At 44.0% G+C, this 19,653-nt stretch overlaps 1 protein-coding gene across 2 annotated transcripts in view; it reads right to left on the bottom strand.

Annotated features, from left to right (window-relative positions):
- The window catches only part of TRANK1 (tetratricopeptide repeat and ankyrin repeat containing 1), a 1,265,441-nt gene that overhangs the window by 875,710 nt on the left and 370,078 nt on the right, over nt 1–19,653 (bottom strand). For both annotated transcript variants that reach the window (XM_078688288.1, XM_078688286.1), the window contains one exon: nt 10,365–10,448. In XM_078688288.1, coding sequence (XP_078544414.1) covers nt 10,365–10,448 — 84 coding nt within the window. The remainder of the gene's footprint in view (nt 1–10,364; nt 10,449–19,653) is intronic.

The following is a 19,653-nucleotide window of genomic DNA, read 5'->3' as shown; positions in this document are numbered from 1 at the left end:
TGTTCTAGTGCGTTCTATCAGGCGCACTTCAACTGAAATTTCCTGGCGGTTGGTTGCATCGTTCCGTGCTCCAACTATTCTGTTCCTGTTTGTGTCCCGTTTGCTGTCAGGTTCCCACGGGGCATTTCCCAGTAGTTTGGCAGGGGTTTGCAGGTATTCTGTTTCCGAATCCCCGCCTGCTTACCTCACCATTCCCTGGTTTCCGCATTCCTGTGGAGTCTGTTTTAGCGGACCATCGACACTCCGTTCCTCAGTCTAGTTTTCCCGCTTTCACCCCCAGCCTTGATTCAGCTGTTTTCCGCAATTCCTGCATTGCTGAGGAGATTTCAAAGGCGGTTTTCTGGTGAACTATTCTGCCTGCTATTTCTTCTGGAGAGCGGTAAGGAAGTTGAATTCTTGCCATAGACTGTTCATACCTCATTGGTTCTGCTTCGCTATTCAGTACTGTTCCACTCAAGGCTTAGTCAGAGCCTGGTTTCTCCCCAGACAGCGTAAAGACTTTCTTCAAGTGAAGTTCTATATCTCGACTTGATGCCCTTATAGAAAGACTTTATGAAACCACAGAGTGAGCAGATTCTCTACAAGTAAATTAGGGTATTTTGTATGCATATAATATACTGTAGTTTACCACCTTATTTGTCAACCACATAAACTCAAACGACAACAGGAGTATCACCTTCAGAGGAAATCCATATACAGTTCTCCATTTAGAGAGTAGCTCAGTCCACACTACCACAGGTACTTAAAGGGATGTTGGGGAGTGAGCAATAGGTAGGCAAGGGTTGTTAGAACTGTAGTAATTATCTGTTAACTGTTACAGGTGTACCAGTCCACTATCCATTGAGGACGCTAGAAGGCACCAGTGTGGAAGTCTCTCTTTGTTGTTCGTTATCCACTTCCCCTTTCCCCTCCATTCCTGGACTCGGCGAAATCCGGGTGTAGGGGTGTTAGGGAATTGGGAGATACTCTGCATAGAAGACCTGGCCACTCGCTCCCGCGGAATCAGGAAATTCAGGTACTACTTCTGACAATGGCGTTCACGTTTTAGGGAATTCATTGGCTGAGACAGCCACAACGGAAGCAACTAAGTCTGCTTCCGTAGCTACAAAAAAGCGTTCAGGAAAATACGTAGACGGGGAAACGATGCTGGCGGTAAAAACGTCATCAAAAGGCGACTGTTCAGCACTGCCCGTCAACTATCCACTCAATTACACATACATAATCGATGCAAACTCCGTTCCTTTTGCTCAAATCACTGGAGTGGGGGATAGGGTAATTCCAAACAGGAACAGGAGAGGCTTCTTAATACAAGAAGCACATATGGGATTAGGTCTAAGGCATCAGAAGATCAAGGAATCTCTGACAGAATTACAATCAGAATACTGGTGGCCGGGAATGAGCGTGGATAATCAAAAATTTGCAAAAAATTGTGAAAACTGCAACAGAGATCGCAGTGGCGAACCGGCCGACATAGTGCCAGAACACCTAATAGAAAGCATAAGGCGATCTATACGCATGATTAAACAGGAAACATGCGTCCCAATGTATATTATTTAAGACTAGTTTCACTTAAAATGTAGACCCCCAGCTCTCGGCTGACGTCTGAACTGTTATAACAAGATTTACGAATCTATAGCAGCATATACGGAATTGGCATGCTACACTCTGATCAGGGTCCTGCTTTTAGCTCTCGAGCTTATGAGGAGGACATGACCAGCATGGGCATTGCATTGCGGGAATCTTATCACTTCCTTCCTGAGGGAAATGGGATGGTGGAAAGAAAAAACCGAGACATAAAGCAATCTATAATGGCAAAGGTATTAGGTTCGGGGATTGGGTGGGTCAAACATTTAATAAGTGTCCAACGTAGTCTTAATAATCTGCCAAGAAATTCTCTAAAAGGTTTCAGTCCGTATGAACTATTGTTCGGGACTAGAATGCATATCCAGGACCTCGATAGTCAAACTTCAGTGGTAGAAAGAAAATGCTTTGATATCAAAGATCGTTTGGCTATTTTACAGGACTTAAATGAAACAAGAAAAGACCTGAGCAACATAAAGTTGAAACAACAGCCAACAGCCACTGAAGAGAAACCACCTGTCCCAGCAAGGCCGGTCTGGATTCCAAAGATTGGGGATCTGGTCAGAGAGAAAATCGCGGTGAAGAAGGAATTTGGGCCTTCTTACAGAAAAGCAGTACCTGTCTTAGCTGTCAACGGAACAAGATCAGTTGTACTACCGCCCCTTGCTGGTAAAAAGGAGAACCGAGTTGTATCCATCGCCCTGGTTCAACCACAATCATGTGGCCAATAATAAGTAGTAGGCCAAGTGGACTCCCAAGTAGTAGCAGAACACCAAAGTTTGCTACAAATCAAGAGGTTCAAACTGAGAGACTAATCACATTTGATAAACCTACAGTGAATCAACAAGGACTATGCAACAAAGCCATGGAACTTATGCCTCTTGAAACCCAAATTGCTACAATTCGTCAAGAAACACCTGTCTACAACGATGTAGCCACAGACTATGCTAATAAAACAAGGAAAAATCCAGAAGCAATTCCAATAATTGACAGAACTGCGTCAGGCTACTTCATCAACTTCGATGACTTTTCTGAGGATCTGAACGAACCTGAGGAACAGCCAACAACAACAACTTTTAAAGACAAAACTAAAGAACTCTTTCATCAACTAAAAGAAACCTACCGGATTTCTCCATGGATTGAATTTTGGGTGATGCTAGGTGTACTTTTCCTCCTGCTTTGGCTCATCATGGTGCTATGCTTGGGACACTTCATTGAGGGAAAATATGTTACAATGGACACAGCAAGCCAGAAAATCAACCTCGTCCTAAAGGCATACAAGTCTTCACACATCGAGAAAAGAGAACTTTCTTCAGTAAACTTCACAGCCAATCCATTACCCGGTGGGGTAGCATGGGACAAAACAGATTACGATATATATGGCCCGGTCGAGCTCTTGAAGTATCCTCATCAATTTAAGGTTTCATTAAGTGACTTTGTAAAACCGAGCACATTCTCTGATGATTGGGACTTTGAAAGTATTAATGATATGATGTCAGACTTAGTTATGTCAGCAAAATTTACAGAACATGATTATTTACAGGGTTCATCAAATTATGATCAGATGTACTGCTACAACCACTATGGTAACCATTATTTGCATAAATCTGCTCAGCCTAGAAATGTTTTAAATTATAATCAATGGGAACATTGTGCAACTCCACCAAAAGGTAGTTCAAAAACATTCTATGAGAAATTCCCATACTTCTCAGGGTTTAACACAAGTGAAGCAGAAACATTTTATTTCAAATTGTTAAATAAGACAGGAATGAAAACCATGCTAACAAATACAAAATGAATCTATTCAGAAACATTTTATGAAAAAATTAATACATTTGGTTTTGATTTTTGGAAAAATAACATTGAAACGAAAACAATCTGGGGTACTAAAGACTGGCAAGTCCGAGGTATAGAATCATTATTCAGAGCCTGCATGATCCCAGAACAAATTATATTTCTGAATGACACAATTCAACAAACAACCTGTCTTGGCCTAGCCAAAATTAAAGACTTAAACCGTCTATTCCAAAGCCATCACCTGATAGTAATAGCACTACAGATGTTGAGACAGACGTATCCCATATTTTTAACCAAAACAGAACACATCCTGATTGGAAGAAATGGTTGATCTAGCCCACAGACACAAATAACTGTCAAGATAGATTCCTGAACAAAACACGGGGTTCAAATTGACCAGGCCAGACCCTAGATATTCCCAGCGACAACATCCAGGGATTGTAACAACATACAGTGTAGGTAAACCATGCCTTGAATGGCTACATACATCCACACTGGCAGAAATTAAGCAACACTTAACTTTACTTAAAGAAGGTGCTGACTTGCGTGATTTCATTATGGACCACGCAAACACCGTCAAAAACGTTTCATAGCAGCCTCTATATATGCAGCTTATAACGAAGTTTGGAAAGAAGCTCAAATTAAAACAGCAGAGAAAATACGGGAAATTGACCGTATTAATTTGGAAAAATCACTTTCTGTTGTGGACAATGGGTTAATGACTGTCTTCCAGTATATATTCACTGGACAGGATTGTATCATCTGCAGTCGATATAATAGAACAGGACATGCTAATGTTACAACATGGTCAGTCCCGATTGCGTTCTATTGTACAGCTTGGCTGGACGTTACAAAATCTGCGTTCAGGCTACGTGCCTTGGCGTTTAATCAACACAACGTCACTGTTCTCTATCCTTAACCTTACTGATATACAAATCAGCTTGGCACAAAAGGAAGCAGAATATACAATTCTGAGCATTGAAAAACTTGAGAGATTACCATTGACAATGTCAGAACGACCTGTCATTGAATGAATAATACACGGGATAATAACTATTCCGATAACAACTTTCCAATTTCGATACTGCCAAAAGTATATACAGGCAGGCCAGTATGAAAGGTTGGGTAAAGGATATATCAAGTCATCATGGAAATTACCTTACACTCACACATGTTATAGTGAAAAAGGACAGAATGTATTTCTTAGTGGTGATAATTGTGAAAAATCACTAAGTGGTACACTTCTGTGTCAGGGTATAAATCTACATGGGGCCTGTGAGGGGACTTCAAATAACCTTTCATGTCACCAACTTGGCACACCTGCAACTCAAATAGAACCATTCTTTAGACGGCTTTCAAACGGGAGCTACATTCTAATAGTGGACCACAGATGTTGTGGCCTGGTGCCAGGAAAAGCTTATCTGGTAAGCGTAACGTCCAGGGTCACTTGCTGTGAGCAAGTATTGTATCCCAACGACACTCCAGACAGGGAGGGAAAAATTTGGCCCAGTTTGAAAATCTCTTCTATTCGAATTGATACTTTAAGCAGAATGAAGTCTGTTCTTCTACAGACGCCAGTGCACTTGACGTCATCAAAAGAAACGTATGATCTCCAAGTTGCAAGGACAGCGGCAGAGATACATAACCTTTTATCAACAAATTGCCCCCTACACTTCGCAGAAATGCTAAATGAAATCTTAAACATTTCTGATACGAATGGTATCGCGAGTGTATTTAAGACCATTTTTTCGGGACTGTTGACCCCTTTCAAAGCAGTCCTGGGCATCTTTCCTAATTTTGTCCATTCTCTCTTTGGCGGCCTTCCACTCCTGTTGGGACTCGTAGCAGGCATTTTATTTTTGATTCTCCTGCTTCGTTATGGCAAGCCACATCACAGACAAAACTCCAGCACCAATGGAAGAAACGATCCTAGCAATACGCTATCGGGACCGCATAACTAAAGTCCTTGGATTAGCCCGGCTAAGAGATCTGAATATGACCTGGTTTCTTTCATTCAGACCCATCTGGCAGAACTGTATCTTACCTGTGTTAAGATGTATGCTGTGCGGAGAAGAATGAGTGTTAGACGTCTGTCTCACACTACAATCAGAAGTACCTTTGGATACGGATACTTTGCTGAGTCCAGTAAAGGCTCATGCATCGTGTTGTCCCCAGCGGTTACCCATCCTGATGACGGCATTCGTTGAGACTTCACCACTGCGATTGAAGGGTAGTGAAGTGCAAGATGAGAGCAGAATCAACCAGGTACGACTGCTGATCCTGTCATCGATGATAGCAATCATTCTCACGACTGCACAGTTGCGGCATTTTCCAACTTAGTCGAACTTTCACCTGAAGCGGTAAACTGCTTTTTTGAAAGTCTGTCTGAAATGATGTTCTCCCCTGAACAGAAAGAATAAACTTTTAAGCAAACGAGCACTCCGCGTTCCCTGAACTCTGAATTTGGCCTTCAGCTTTGAAAAACAAAAGCTTCTGAAAATATTTGGAACTGTTTTGACTTCTTCCCCTGAAAAACGAAATTAGTTTTTTCCAGATTCCAAAATATTTACTTTTTTTGGCACTCATCCTCTGCTTAAAGTAGAACTATTCTTAGAGAACAGAGCTTCTATTTTTAGGAACTCTAGAGACAATATATTACCTCAGCCTCTAGCATATTTACAAATAACTGTACTTATATGTGATGGAATGGTCTTGCACTTTCTTTTCTGTATTAAGAGCCATTTCATTTGTAATTTTCGCAAATCATTCGTGCTGATATATGTGCATCCTTTTTAATGAATGATTACACTGCTTGAAAGCATACAGTACCTATACTCATTTTTCGTGTACTTCGCATATACCATTTCAGATGCAAAATAATGTATTTTGGGGTGGATCGGTATACACATGCACCGTTAGATATGTTTACTATTGCTTAGTTTAGTAATTATGGACATGAATTCGTGGAGTGGGTGTAGTGTGTTTTATCTATGTAACTGAATCAATATCCTATTCTTTGCCCTTGTCCGGTTATAAATCAATAATATCCCTGCAACGGCATAGAAACCCTTTTTCATAATTCAGTCATAGCGCATGCTGTCACATTAAGCAAGCCTATTCCTCCAGCCCCCTAGAAAGCACACCGAGTTCTTAAACAAATCCAAGCCTCCAGCAACCTGGGAAATCCCCGCTGCTTTGTTTTGATTTCGTCCGAAGAACTCCTGTAAAGCACTGGAAGAACGACCAGTTCTTAGTGACATCTTTATTGACGTCTTATGTCCAGCCTTACGTCAAACCCGGCACCTTTCAGGTATAAATATACCAACGTTGCCTTAAGCAAAGACACGGTGGTGATGAATCTGGAGCAGCTACTACTTGCCCGAGAGCCCAGCTGATGCGAGAGCCCACGGACGCTGCCCCTCCCTTTTGATGCGCTGAGAAAGACGCTGTCTTTTCTCTTGCCGAGAAATCCAGCCTCCGGCGTTTCCAGCCTACCCTTGCGGGTGACTGGGATACCGAGTCCTGAGAGAGAGATACCAGCCCTCCTGCCTCCAGGTACTGAACTGACTAAATCCTTACAGAGAATTCTTGAGTCAGATTCTTGGCAAAACAAACTTAACTTAAACTGCTACTTACTTACTCCTTCCCACGTATTAGGCTTAGGTCAGGTACACCGGGGTAGGCGTAGTTAGAAGCACCAGTTGAGTACGATTAGTCAATGTATATAGGTATGTATCTATTTTATCCATTTTAAAGTATCATATGGCTAAGAAACCATATCAATGCTTTTACAGTATTATTTTATTATCCTGCTTTTACTGTATGCACTTTACTTAACTATAAGTATTGCAATTGTAGCAATTAATTTCTCTTGTATGAGGAAAGAGACTGCTCAATAAATAACACCTTTTATTGAAAACGCCCGTCTCTCCTTTTCTCTGCAATCTGGTGAAACTAAGTACGCACCTTTGACTGAGTGAAATGGCTGTCTTTTGTTTTCACACGACTCTAGAGATATACTCTTATTCAGGGAGAGCAAAGTTGTCATGTTTTATGGTTGTCAGAAACTAAATCCCTTCTCGTCTATCCAGGGAGGTTAAACTCCTACTCGCTTATTCGAGAAAGTTTCTAGTGAACTCTGAGCTAGCTGGCAAAAAACTTAAGTCTAATATAGTCAGTGGAGACCTAGTTAACCTCAGTCCTACGTCTAAACTACTGAAGATATTATTCCAATGCGCAGAGCCTATTGGGACTATAGGAACTACACTACACCTGGAGCTGTGGGAAATCCGTCTCCTCCAGTTCCACCCGGTATGCTGGGTCGGACCAGCGCCCGCATACCAGTCGTTGATGACGATCAGTTTGGTGGCAAGATAGTAGAGGTAGAGATGGGTCACCCCCAGGCCTCCATCAAAGGGTGGGATGCGGCTGTGTGCGAGGGAAATCCGCGGTCTTCCGCCGCTCCAGAGGAACCTGGACAGGGTGCCATCTAGCTCCCGGAACCTGGCACGATGAAGGGGAATAGAGGTGTTCTGTAGGATATACAGGAAACGGGGAAGGATCATCATTTTGAACAGCGCACTCCGCCTCAGAGGATTAAGAGGAAGGGATTGCCATTTCTTTAAATCTGATCTCATTCGGGTCACTAGGGGCGTGATGTTCAGTGCCCATTCCAACTCTGGCAGCAGTCACCCATATCCCCAGGTATTTGACCGAGTGGTGTCTGAGGGGGACGGACGACTGCCAGTCAAAACATTCCTGAGAGGGGTGCAGCGGGACCAGGTTGGACTTTGCCGCATTAAGCCGAAGGCCGGAGACCTGCTCGAAGTCCTGGAGGAGTTGTAGATATCTGGGGTCCGAGTTAGCCGGGTCTGCCAAGTACAAGAGCACGTCATCTGCATAGAGGGCGATCTTGTCTATGTGACTTTCATTCCAGGTCCACCCCTGAATGAGGCAGCCGTGCCGGATGAGCATCGCCAGGGGCTCCATTGCTAACGCGAAGGGGACACCCCTGGCGCGTCCCTCTACGTATCGGGAATGCCTCTGAGAGCGCCCCGTTTACTAGCACTCGGGCCCTGGGGTTCGCGTAGAGGACCCCAATGTAGCTGCGGAACCGCGGGCCGAAACCCATCTCCCTCAGCACGTCTTGTAGATACTCCCAACCCACCGTATCATAGGCTTTCTCGAAGTCGAGAAAGAGGAGGGCCAGGTATGGAGAAAGGCGGAAGCGATGGGCCAGAGCCAGATGGAGGCGGCGGATACAGTGACGGGTGCCTCTGGCCGGCATGAAGCCACATTGGTCCGGGAGGACTAGCTCTTGTAGGAAGGGTTTAAGCCTCTGGGCCAATATTGTGGCGAAGAGCTTGATCTCGGTGTTGATGAGGGAAATAGGACAGAAGTCCGCACAATTCACCGAGGGCCGATAGGTCTTGGGAATGACCACTATCGTGGCCAAGTCCGACTCGGGAGGGGGGAAGGCGCCCCTCTCTATCACGTGGTGGAAGAGTTGCAGCAGTTTGGGGGCCAGAGTATCCCGGAACGCCGCATAGAACTCCTGTGGGTATCCGTCCGGGCCAGGCGTTTTGCCACGGTTCAGCAGGGGGATGGCCTCCAGGACTTCTTCCTGTGTGAAGGGCTGCTCCAGGGTTTCTGCATCCTCTGGAGTGAGGGAGGACAGCCGGATGCCGGCCCGGTCCAGGAGGTTAGTTAGGAGCGCGGCCGGAGGGCGCGCTGCATAGAGGCAAGTGTAAAATTCGGCGAAGGTTCCCGCTATGGCCCCGGAGGTCATCCGGAGGGTGCCATCCGATGCACGTATCTCCGGAATGACGCGGTGAATCTTAGGGTAGGACACCAGGTTGTGGAGGAGTTTGCCGTTTTTATCACCCCAGTCATATATCCGCGCTACAGACGATCGCCACAGCTGTTGGGCCGAGTCGAGCGAGACTAAGATGAGTATTTTTAAAGCATACTTGGCCGTTTTGGCGAGCTGACAAGTGTCCTGCCTGCTCATGAAGTGAATGAGCAAAAACGATGCCTTTAAATTTTGCTATCTTGTCACATTTGCTGGCTTTTAGAGACTGAGGTCAAAAGTTGGTTTGTCTTCCTAAAATTACTTTTTTTCTGTGACTGAAGTTAGAGGATTTTGTACAGTGAACTGTGTGACAATTGTGCTGTACAAAGCATGAGAAATGAAAGGATGTAACATTTTAGGCTTTATTTTTAACACAGAACTAAAATAGCAAAGAAATGAACAGTTCAAACATTTCGAATATATTTCACTAGTTATGAAGATACATTTTTGTAATTCTGTGGTGCAAACAAATGATTCATATAGGATCAAAACAAAGAATCAGAACACTTTACTTGAGGGTGTGCAAATTTTTTTTTTTTTTGCTGAAACACAATTTCCAAACATTGTTTATGTGCTACGTAGTTTTAACAGTAACATCTATCTATCTATCTGTAAATGACAGTGCACTACCACATCCTGCTTTAGTAATATATTTATGAAAAGTGAGTTTTTAACCATGGCCTGGGAAATATTCCCGCTTCTGCCCAGAGTTCAGTGCTATTAGTGAACTAAGAGGAAAGCCAGGGATCATGTGTACCCTATATATGGGCGGCGTTCTTTTGTACAGCAGAAATAGTGATCTTACATATTTGAATGTGCTCTCTTATGTGATAATGAAGAAAAAGGCAACAACATATTTGCCTAGGATCACACAATTTGAGACCAGTTCATAGGTCATGTACATTACAGTTAGGTCGAGTAGATTAATCAAGTTACTAGACCTTTAGGTCTATTAACATTTTGATTATTTTTTTTAGCCCTGATGGGTTCACACTGCAAAACAATGTTATCTGACATTTGGCATTTAGCAAGTCTGCCTGCTGCCCACTGCTACCGACTTGCTATTAACCAGCCATATCACGGACAAGGTTCAAGATCTCATAGCAAAAAAACAAGAAAACATGCATCACTGTACCTCAAAAAGGACTTTCAATGAGAACTGTGTGACGTGAAGTTCCTTTGGCAATCTCTTTCTTTGTGCTGCTAACAGCAGACAAGACTGAAAGAGACAAATCTTTTATGAATCTACATATTACAAGCAATATGGACAACAGTACAAAAAGTAAAAACATTGCCAAAATAAGAAAGGAGTATGTTACTTACCCTGTAAGCATCATCTATTCGTAGCGTGTAGTGCTGCAGGTTCACATGCTATGCATACTCCTGTCATCTACTGTTAGGCACGGACTTTGCATGTCGTTTTTCCTCCAGGAACCTTTATGATCGGCGTTGTGTCTCCTGCACCTGTGTGCCTGTGAGAGGAACTGAGACCTGAATGGATTGCAGCAGTCTGCTCAGCAACCCCAGAGATTTACAGCACTAACCTGCACCAACTTTGCTTGAACACTCCAGTAAATATTCAAGTAAGCATGTAACATGAACTGCATTTACCATAATGCTAAGGGGCGAACTGTGGTGGGAGGTGAAGCAGTGTACTCCCACCCCTTTCTGATTAAAAAGGCTCCCTTGAGCCATTGAACTGACGAGCTTGTGGAGATGCGCCTGTGAGAGGTACTGAGACAGGAAAGGATTGTGGCAGCCTGATCAGCAACCCCAGATTAAATTCGTTTTTATCTCTACTGGTGACGGATGATGTCCAGAAACACGTGTCTAGAGATTTACAGCCCTAACCTGCACCAACTTTGGTTGAACACAAGTAAATATTCAAGTAAGCATGTACCATGAACTGCATGTACCATAATGCTAATGGGCGAACTGTGCTGGGAGGTGAAGCAGTGTACTCCCACCCCTTTCTCCTTTGTTTTGATGTGTGAGTGGGACTAGTTCTATGGCCCCTTTTTGTAGTAACGCACTTACTTCTCCCTTTAGCAGATGTTGTGAATTTAACAACTGCAGTTTTATGGGGATATTGGGTGGCTGTTGAGTTAGTTTGCGACAATATCCCTGTCTGATTATTTGTAGTAACCATTTGCCCGATGTGATGTTTAGCCACATCTGGTGGTATTGCAGCCTTCCTCTGAAAGGCATTTTGTGCCCTGGGGGGGTGAGGGGGGAGGAGGGGGGGGAGTAATTTACTTGGAGGTGGTGAGGTGCCCTTGATGGGGGTGCCTCTAACTCTGCCTGTTTTTGTAGCCTCCTAGATAATATTCACGTCCTTGCTGGTGATATTGAGGTTGCTGCCGCTGATATAATGTTTTCTGGGGTAGAGGCTTTTGCTGCCCCTCGCACCTGGTATCGCCAACAGGATTGTTGCAATTGAGGCGTTCTCTATCAGGCACCCATGGATTTGGCTGTGTCGGTGTCCTTTATTTTCTCTAGATGGGTGTCCAAAGCGGGCCCAAATTGGTTTTCCCCATCAAATGGAACATTAAGAATGTGCTACTGCACCTCAGGTTGGAACCCAGATATTCATAGCAACACATGTCCACGGAGCATGATTGATGTATTGATGCCCCACAGCTCCGTCTAATGCACATTTGATTGTAGCATTTGCTATCTGCCTCCCAGGTCTTCCCCTCATTTTTTGTATCCATCTACGAAACATTTTATCAGATCTTGCATCGCATCCCAGGTAGCCCTACTGTTTCGGGAGAGTAGGCCAAATGAACTGGCAATCTTCCAGTGGTTTGCATGCCCTGTCATAGGGTCAGTGGTGGGTGGCCTGTATTTCTTCTCAATGCGAAAAGTTCGGAACCTGGATTTGACTGGATCATAGAAGAAGTCTTTGGATATGTTAAGGATGGATTCATAATTGGTAAATAAGTAATTGTGTGCTCTGTGTGCAAAAGTGTTTCAACTAGGACATCATTTGGCTCTTTTGTAGTGTGCATGTGGAGCTTGTGGTACTCTGCCGCTCTTGGATGACACTGTGGTGTCATCTGGAGGTGACGCCTTAATCGGCACTGGCAGCTCCATCTCTAGGTCAGGCAGGACCACATCATATTCATCCCGTGGGTCAGGGGTATGGTGGGTATCCTGTGTTCCTTGAGAATCTGTGTCCCGTATCCACCCATCTTCCTTCTCTTGTAGAGAGGGCAAGTGTGTTTGTGGTGACCCTGGGGGGCTAAAAGTCATTGGGCTTGTGGTTCTGAGTTCCTGTGGCACTATTTTTGGTGGAGCTTGTGGCAAGATTGATCATTAGCATGTATCTTAGCATTTTCTTTATATGTTTACTGCATACATTGTTGCAGTCCTTCAAAGACAATGCCTTGTTCTCCACTCGCTCTTTGGGTATGTTTCTTTGGAGCGAGGGGTGTGTCCTCAGAAACTATGTGTGGCTTTGGAACCCCAGAGGTGAGAGTCTTCTTCTGGCCAGAAGAGTGTCCATATTGTTTTTCAGTCCTTGAAACCAAGGGCTGTTTCAATTTCAAGGCGCTAAAGCATGAGCCTTTCTTCGGATCTAATGATTTTCTTGAGGTCACAGCCTGCTTGGCATCCTTCGGTGCCGCATTAAGCTTCAGTGCCGGTGGCTCAGTCAGTACAGACTCGTGCTTCGGTGGCAGCGTAATGCCAGAGCCGTCCCCATGCTGTGGCCTTTTTGCTAATTGAGAATGTTCTCGTCCTTCTCGGCTCAGAGGCGTGCTCACAGTGTAAGGACAGAGCCCGAGAGCCCGAGGGATGTGGCGCACCATGGTGTGGCAGGGTTGGGATGGTGAGTGTAAGATCTTCACTACATGGGGCTCGACAGCACTCATGGGAAGTGACTTGGTCTTGGCTCTCCACCCATTTACAGGGATCAGCCTCTGCAATGTGGGCCCCTCTTCATGCAGCCAAGGGCATTCTTTACCAGAGGATGGATCAGAAGCGACGTAGTGGAGGCTGGCGATGACCACTTTACTTACTACTGGAGCACTCGTTTCGCTTTCCACGTCGCTGTCGTGCGAGAAATTAGCTTTGCCCGCCAGTTTCATGGTGTCTGCTAGGCGTCAATCCCTACAGGTAGAAAGTGGCTTTTTGTTTTTGAACAATGCGCACGCCACACACTCGTCCTCTTTGTGCTCCAGAGAAAATCACAAATTACACAATTTGTGTGGGTAAGAGTATTTGGCCCCGCACCAAAGGCACCGTCGGATGAGGTCCTTTTTTGTCATCACCCGAAGACGGTCATTCTCGAGAGGTGTGTGTGTATTGGGTGCCGCATGATCGGTCCAAGGCTCCTAGGATCCATGGGTGTTGCCTACTGGATCTCCAGTCATGTCGTTTCTTGACTGTAGGCGTCGTGTTGGCGCAAATGCTGCACAGCTCCGATGCAGTCTGACTGAGCCCGATGGCAGAAAAAAACGTTATAACAAAAGAGCCGTTGAACATGCGCAATACCTCGAGAGGAGAAACGACGCACAACGCCCATCATAAAACTTCCTCGAGGTAAAACAACTTGACGAGTCCAGGCCCAACATTAGATGAGAAGCGTGGCTCAGTGGTTAGAGGCGGCAGACCCGGAAGCTGAGATCAGCCGTGGACCAGGGTTCGATTCCCCGCCTCGGCGGGTCTCGGGCTCAAAAATTCCACGGACTCGACAATTCTCGCTCCGGTGCCTACTCGACTCACGGGGTCACACTCTGCGACTCCGGGCAATAGCTTGCTTAATCTCCACTACGGCCCCTCGCGGCGGGATGCCTGGCTTTCACCTTGTGAATACCCTGCCGGGGTATCTCACAGGGGAATACCAGGACGGGTTCCCTAAGCAAGCGCCTTGAGACCCCTGGGTGATTAGTGCGCTATATAAATCGAAATACATTTACATTTACATTAGATGACAGGAGTAGGCATACCATGAGTATCTGTAGCCAACACATGCTACAAATACATCTTTCTAGAAAATAACGTAAAGATGACAGCCTTAAGTCTCTCCACAAAGTGGACACATGATTTACTTATGATAGAGAAATCCTCAATAAAACCCTGGTGCATCGGGTAGTGAGGTAGCAGCATTGGAGAGCCGTGCTTGGTCGGAGAAGAGTATCCCTTTGGTGATGCCTTGCAGTTGCTACCAAGGTGGTGCATCACGAAGTAAATTACGTGTGAAAGGGGCTCTAAGAGTTGGCTCCACCAGAGAATATGGGAACTGCTGGGAACAGTGTAAAGAGCAGTAGAGAAGGATTGTGTGGCGGTGTAGCGGACAGACCAGACAATGCCAATCAATGGAGGAAGAAGAAGCAAGCAAAAAGAGTAAGCACTGACACTACAGATCAAGAAACTCAATGGAAAAACCAGGAAGGAAACCTATTCATCAGACATTCAATGGGAAAGAGCTGGAAAGTTCTATTGGCAGAGAGAACAGACGCAAAGAATAAGAATACGAGGGCTAAACAAATACAGCAATGGGAAAAGGCACATGGGGGAAACCGACCAGTGAAATTAAAAGGTTCATCTTCTGCTCTGCGGGATAGGGTGCGGAGATCAGCCAAAAAAGAAGGGGGGGGATTTATTTTCAGAGACTGAAGATGATGGTTAGGATAAGCATGTGATCGAAAATTAGTGTGGAAGAACACCAGGAGACTGTGAACTGTAAGGTAAACGTAATGTTTTGTTTAGAAGGGCTATACCGAAGAGCCACTGGAGCTATTCTACTGTGGACATTCTACCTTTGTGTTCATGAAAGAAAATAAAATGCTAAATGATGTAGTGCGTCTAAATACTGAATAGAGCCAAGAATACAATTTTCATCCACTCACTCTCACTTCTGCAAATGCGGACAGCTGAATGACAACAGGTGGCTACTCTCATATTGTTTAGTTTATGGCTAAGAGTGAGAACAAAAGTACTGTGCAAGAAATAACCCACTTACAGATTAGCCCTTGGCAATGCTGGAAACCGTTCAACAGCCAGTGGTTGCTTGAAAACCTTTCTGCCAAGAGTAGGCAAAGTTCTTGCTCTTGGTGGTGCTCCTGAATGTCGTATGGGCAAAGGAGCCCTATGGACTCTTTATCCAGAGACAAAGTAGGGCAATATATTAGGGCGTATATGCGTTAAGATCAAGTTTAAATAAAAAAAATCCATACTTTATCCCTCTGCTCTCTCAGCAGCTCCAACAAAGCGGACATTATTGCACCTCAGATGGCCCTCTGCTACCAGTGTTTTGCACGTGACATTTTAACACACTACATCGTCCCCTATCCCTGCAAACTGCATTAATGCAGCTAAAATTAGGATCATCAAAACAGAACAAGGAATACTGAACTCACCATCGCTTTGGCAGCCAGGATAAGACTGATCAGACCCCTCAATATGCCAGAAATCCTGAGAAGCCAGCTCTGATGTTCTGACAAAAATAAGCCCGTACCCCACAAAATGGCATCAACCAGGTGCCAATCTTAGCTCAGAGGTAGACTGGACTTAGAAGGTAAGCGGCAAAGTCATTACTGGCTGCTTCTGTCCAACACAATAACCAGACAAAGGACACTGTAAACCACCATAGATGGCGGAGGAGGCACGGGGTGTCTGCTCCAGTGTGCAAGGCTGCTTCCCTTGCTTTCTTGAAAGAATACACATGGTGGAGAAAGTGTGGAGGTTGAAGAATCAGGCTCACCAGTTGGCTTCGAACTCATTCGACCTAGGCAGACCAGGCAAGAATAAAAAGGCAGAAACCACAGCACCGTGAGGCACTGAGCAGTACCACAAACACAGCAGGAGAAGTATAGAAGTGGCGAGCCACACCAAGCTCTATTAGATGAGGCTACTGAAGCGGGGTTTCAAGGGGTAAATCTGAACAGGATAGGCAAAAGCAACCTGAGAGAAAGACAGATAGCCCTGCTCCTCTCGCCCAGTCAGCTGCCAGTAAACATCCATCCACGAGGTGGACTATGGTTGCAGCACTCTCACTGATCAGGTTTGTTGTCTATTTGATCATGCTGTCTCACATCTTGGAAACCTGTGATCTGCATAGAATCAGAAGCTAGAATATGTGCATCATTTTAATTATTTGGGTATTACATTGGATACCAAAATGACTTGGAAACCGCAATTTGAGAAAAGCAAGACTATTTTACTCCAAAACTCTCTACCAATAGTAAAGAAATATGAGAGCAGTATGTCTAAAGCTGTATCCCCTGCCCTCGAGGTATACAAGTACAGGGCACAATTGGCATCCCTACATGGGGCAGAACAGTGGGGGCCCTCAAGTAATAATACTTTGATGGTGGGTGAAAATACGTTTTTTAGGAAATGATTATGCCTTCCAATGCGCACACCGCTAATAGCCATTGTAATGGACCTAAATATACGCCGTACAGATTACCAGGCAACTTTACGACCACTATTGTTCTGGGTACGACTGTTGAACTCGTCCACTATAAAGAAGGGCTAGAGGAAATTCTAAGGCTCAAAAAGGGTATAGGTCTGCCATGGATGAAGAATGTTTATGGTTGGTTTCATAAATTAGGACTTAAGCATTTTTGGGAGGACCCTGTTCAGTTGTCCATGGCTTCAAAAAAAATACTAAAGCAAACTTTTTGGGCTTACATCCAAGATAGTTTGTCTCATAGTGCAGCCACAGGTACACTAACAGTAAGGTTCCTTTCAATGAAACCAACTTGGAATTTCGAGCCACTGTTGGACGAAGTGCAGCCACAGTTAGCAAAATCTTTATATTTTAAATTTCGATACGTTGTATTACAGATAAATTCGAATATATCAAAATGGGCCCCTAAACAAGGAGACAAAAGTACTGAGTGCTGTGCATTATGCGACACGGAAGCAAAGGAAAATTAATCACATTTACTATTCTTCTGCCCAGCTTATACAAAATATAGAAGGAAATGGATCAAACCCATTTGTCGGCTATTGGGTACAAGGTGCTGCCATGAGGCAGAAAGAATACTTAGAACAGACACATCTCAAACTGTGGTTTTCAGTGTTAGTAGGTACCTATTTGATGTAAGTTTAATAGGAAAAAAAAAGGGAGGTCTGAAATTTTAGTGTAGTATACCTGAACTACACCGGTTGTTGCATTTGCACTTTACTTAGTATATGTGGAACATTACTATTACTATTATATTAGCTTTGCATCGTACTAACAAAAAATAGTTTTTGGAACATTGTATCTGGTATATATTTTGTATTACTAGTATTTTTGTAAGCCGGGAAGTTTACTTTACAGATGCCAGAAATTACACTTTGTCTTGGTAACCTATAATGAGAATTGCTGTAACTCCTCAATGTCTTTTAAATTTGTAAATTTTAAAATGTTAACTATACTTACTTTTTAACACCTAAGAAAGGTCTCGGATGACCCTGATACACACTATATGGCACTGTACAGCACTAGCACGCTTCTGGAGGGGGGTACTGGCCTGTCTCTCGGAGGTTCTGGGGTGGGAGCTTTCTCACTCACCAAAACTAGTTCTCCTCCATGTGATGAAAGGGATCAGGGGCAACATCTATAAGCAACATCGTATGCTCCTTGGCTTTACTTTAGCGAAGAGAGACATAGCTAGAGCCTGGAAGGCAGTGGTTGCCCCCTCGTCTCGATTTGGAAAAATGGTCTTGACTTCAGTATGGGCCATAAGCTCCCCATCTTTGAGGGTAGAGGGTGCCCTAGGAAGCACTACAAGGTCTGGAGGCGCTGGGCGGATAATCATGGCTTGGAGCTGGAGCCGCCGCGGGGGGACAGGGGTGGAGGGCCAGAGTAGCTGGTTGGTTGTTTGCAGGATTTTATTTTATTTGTATTGCCTTTCATATTCTCTATGTAAAATGGTCTTAGTTAAAAATTTGTTTCTTACATACACTGTTTAAAAAAAAAAAAAAAAGGTCGTGCATTGGAAATATGATTTCTAAAAGGTATGCATTGGTCTAGCGGCACCTTTTTGAAAGGTTATTATATGAAATGTTTTTATTGTGATGTGTAATTTTTTAGTGTATATCTTTTATGGTTTTTTAAACCGAAATAAAGATTAACTGACAGCATAGAGTGGCAAACGTGTTAAAGATTTACTAAAACTGGATGAAACCGAAGTGATTCTTTCTTAACCATCAAGTTTCAGAGTTCATGCTTTTTAGTTCAGTAGATCTTTTGCTAGCTGTTTTTATCAAGTCCTACTTACTTTCCTTTATCTCTACCCGTCCTGAATTAAATGGGTCTTCTTTGCAAGCCAGTTACTAAGACACATCGTCTGGGAGCACTCTAACAGTGACCTCATCATCACGGACAAATCCAGTTAGTGCTCAAACATGCATACAATTACTCTGAATTAACAAAATACTAAGAGATAAGAGATATTTATGTCGATTTGTTGTACTTAATTTTTAAACGGGTAACAAACAGCATACTGGCCTAGATTTGTTGCAGAGCCTCTGGGTGGGATTTTTCATGTTATGTCCACAGCTTTAAACACTGTGGTCATCTGTAAAACACATCGCATACTGAACATGCATGTCTCAAGTATGAATGTCTGGAAGGAGGAACTCATCTTAAATGTTTTTCATTTGACTATTTCCCTTTACTCTTGCAAGCCATGGTTGAATAGTGAAAAAGCAAAGTATAAAATGAGAAAAATCCAAAGAGAAAAAAAAGTTGAAAACAATACCCGTAATAAACCACGGCTGCAGCAAAGAAAAAAAGGATTAGGTTACTGACCCTGTAAGCATCTGCACTTGACATGTAGTGCTGTAGATTCACATGTTTCGCATACTCCTGCCATCTAGTTTTAGGTCCGGATGCGTCCAAGTTGTTTTTCTTCGAAGAAGTTTTTTGAGTCACAAGGTAAAGTGACTCCTCTTGGTGATAATGCGCAGAGGCATCAATTCCATTGGTAGATTGTTTTCCCGCATGCAGGTGAGTATGGAGTGTAAGTAAGTATCAGTAAAGAGATGTCCATGCATATGAAAAGGTAAAAGGAACAGCCACTGGTGTACGGGGAGGAGGGTGTGTGCATGTGAATCTACAGCACTACATGCCAAGAACAGATGCTTGTAGGGTAAGTAAAATAATCCGTTCCAGGCATATGTGGCTGTAGATAGATATACTTTGCATAAACTGGAAAGCAGTGCACTCCAAAAGCAGTGCTTAACCCAAGGGTGTGGCAGTTGTTTGAAAAAGCATACTTAGCACTGCCTGACCAACATTAGCTTGTTGGCGTGCTAGAACATCCACACAATAATGCTTAATGAAAGTGTGTGGTGTAGACCATGTAGCTGCCTTACATGTCAGCTGTTGTGATATTGCTCAGGAGAGCTATTGCAGCCCCTATTTTACAAGCAGAGTGTGCTCTATGGGGTACAGATTAGGGATATTGCCATGCACAGGG

Source organism: Lissotriton helveticus, chromosome 4_1, assembly GCF_964261635.1.
Source record: "Lissotriton helveticus chromosome 4_1, aLisHel1.1, whole genome shotgun sequence".
In the NCBI taxonomy this organism is placed as follows: Eukaryota; Metazoa; Chordata; class Amphibia; order Caudata; family Salamandridae; genus Lissotriton; species Lissotriton helveticus.
The sequence above is the reverse complement of the archived record's forward strand: the minus strand, read 5'-3'. Positions and strand labels throughout refer to the sequence as shown.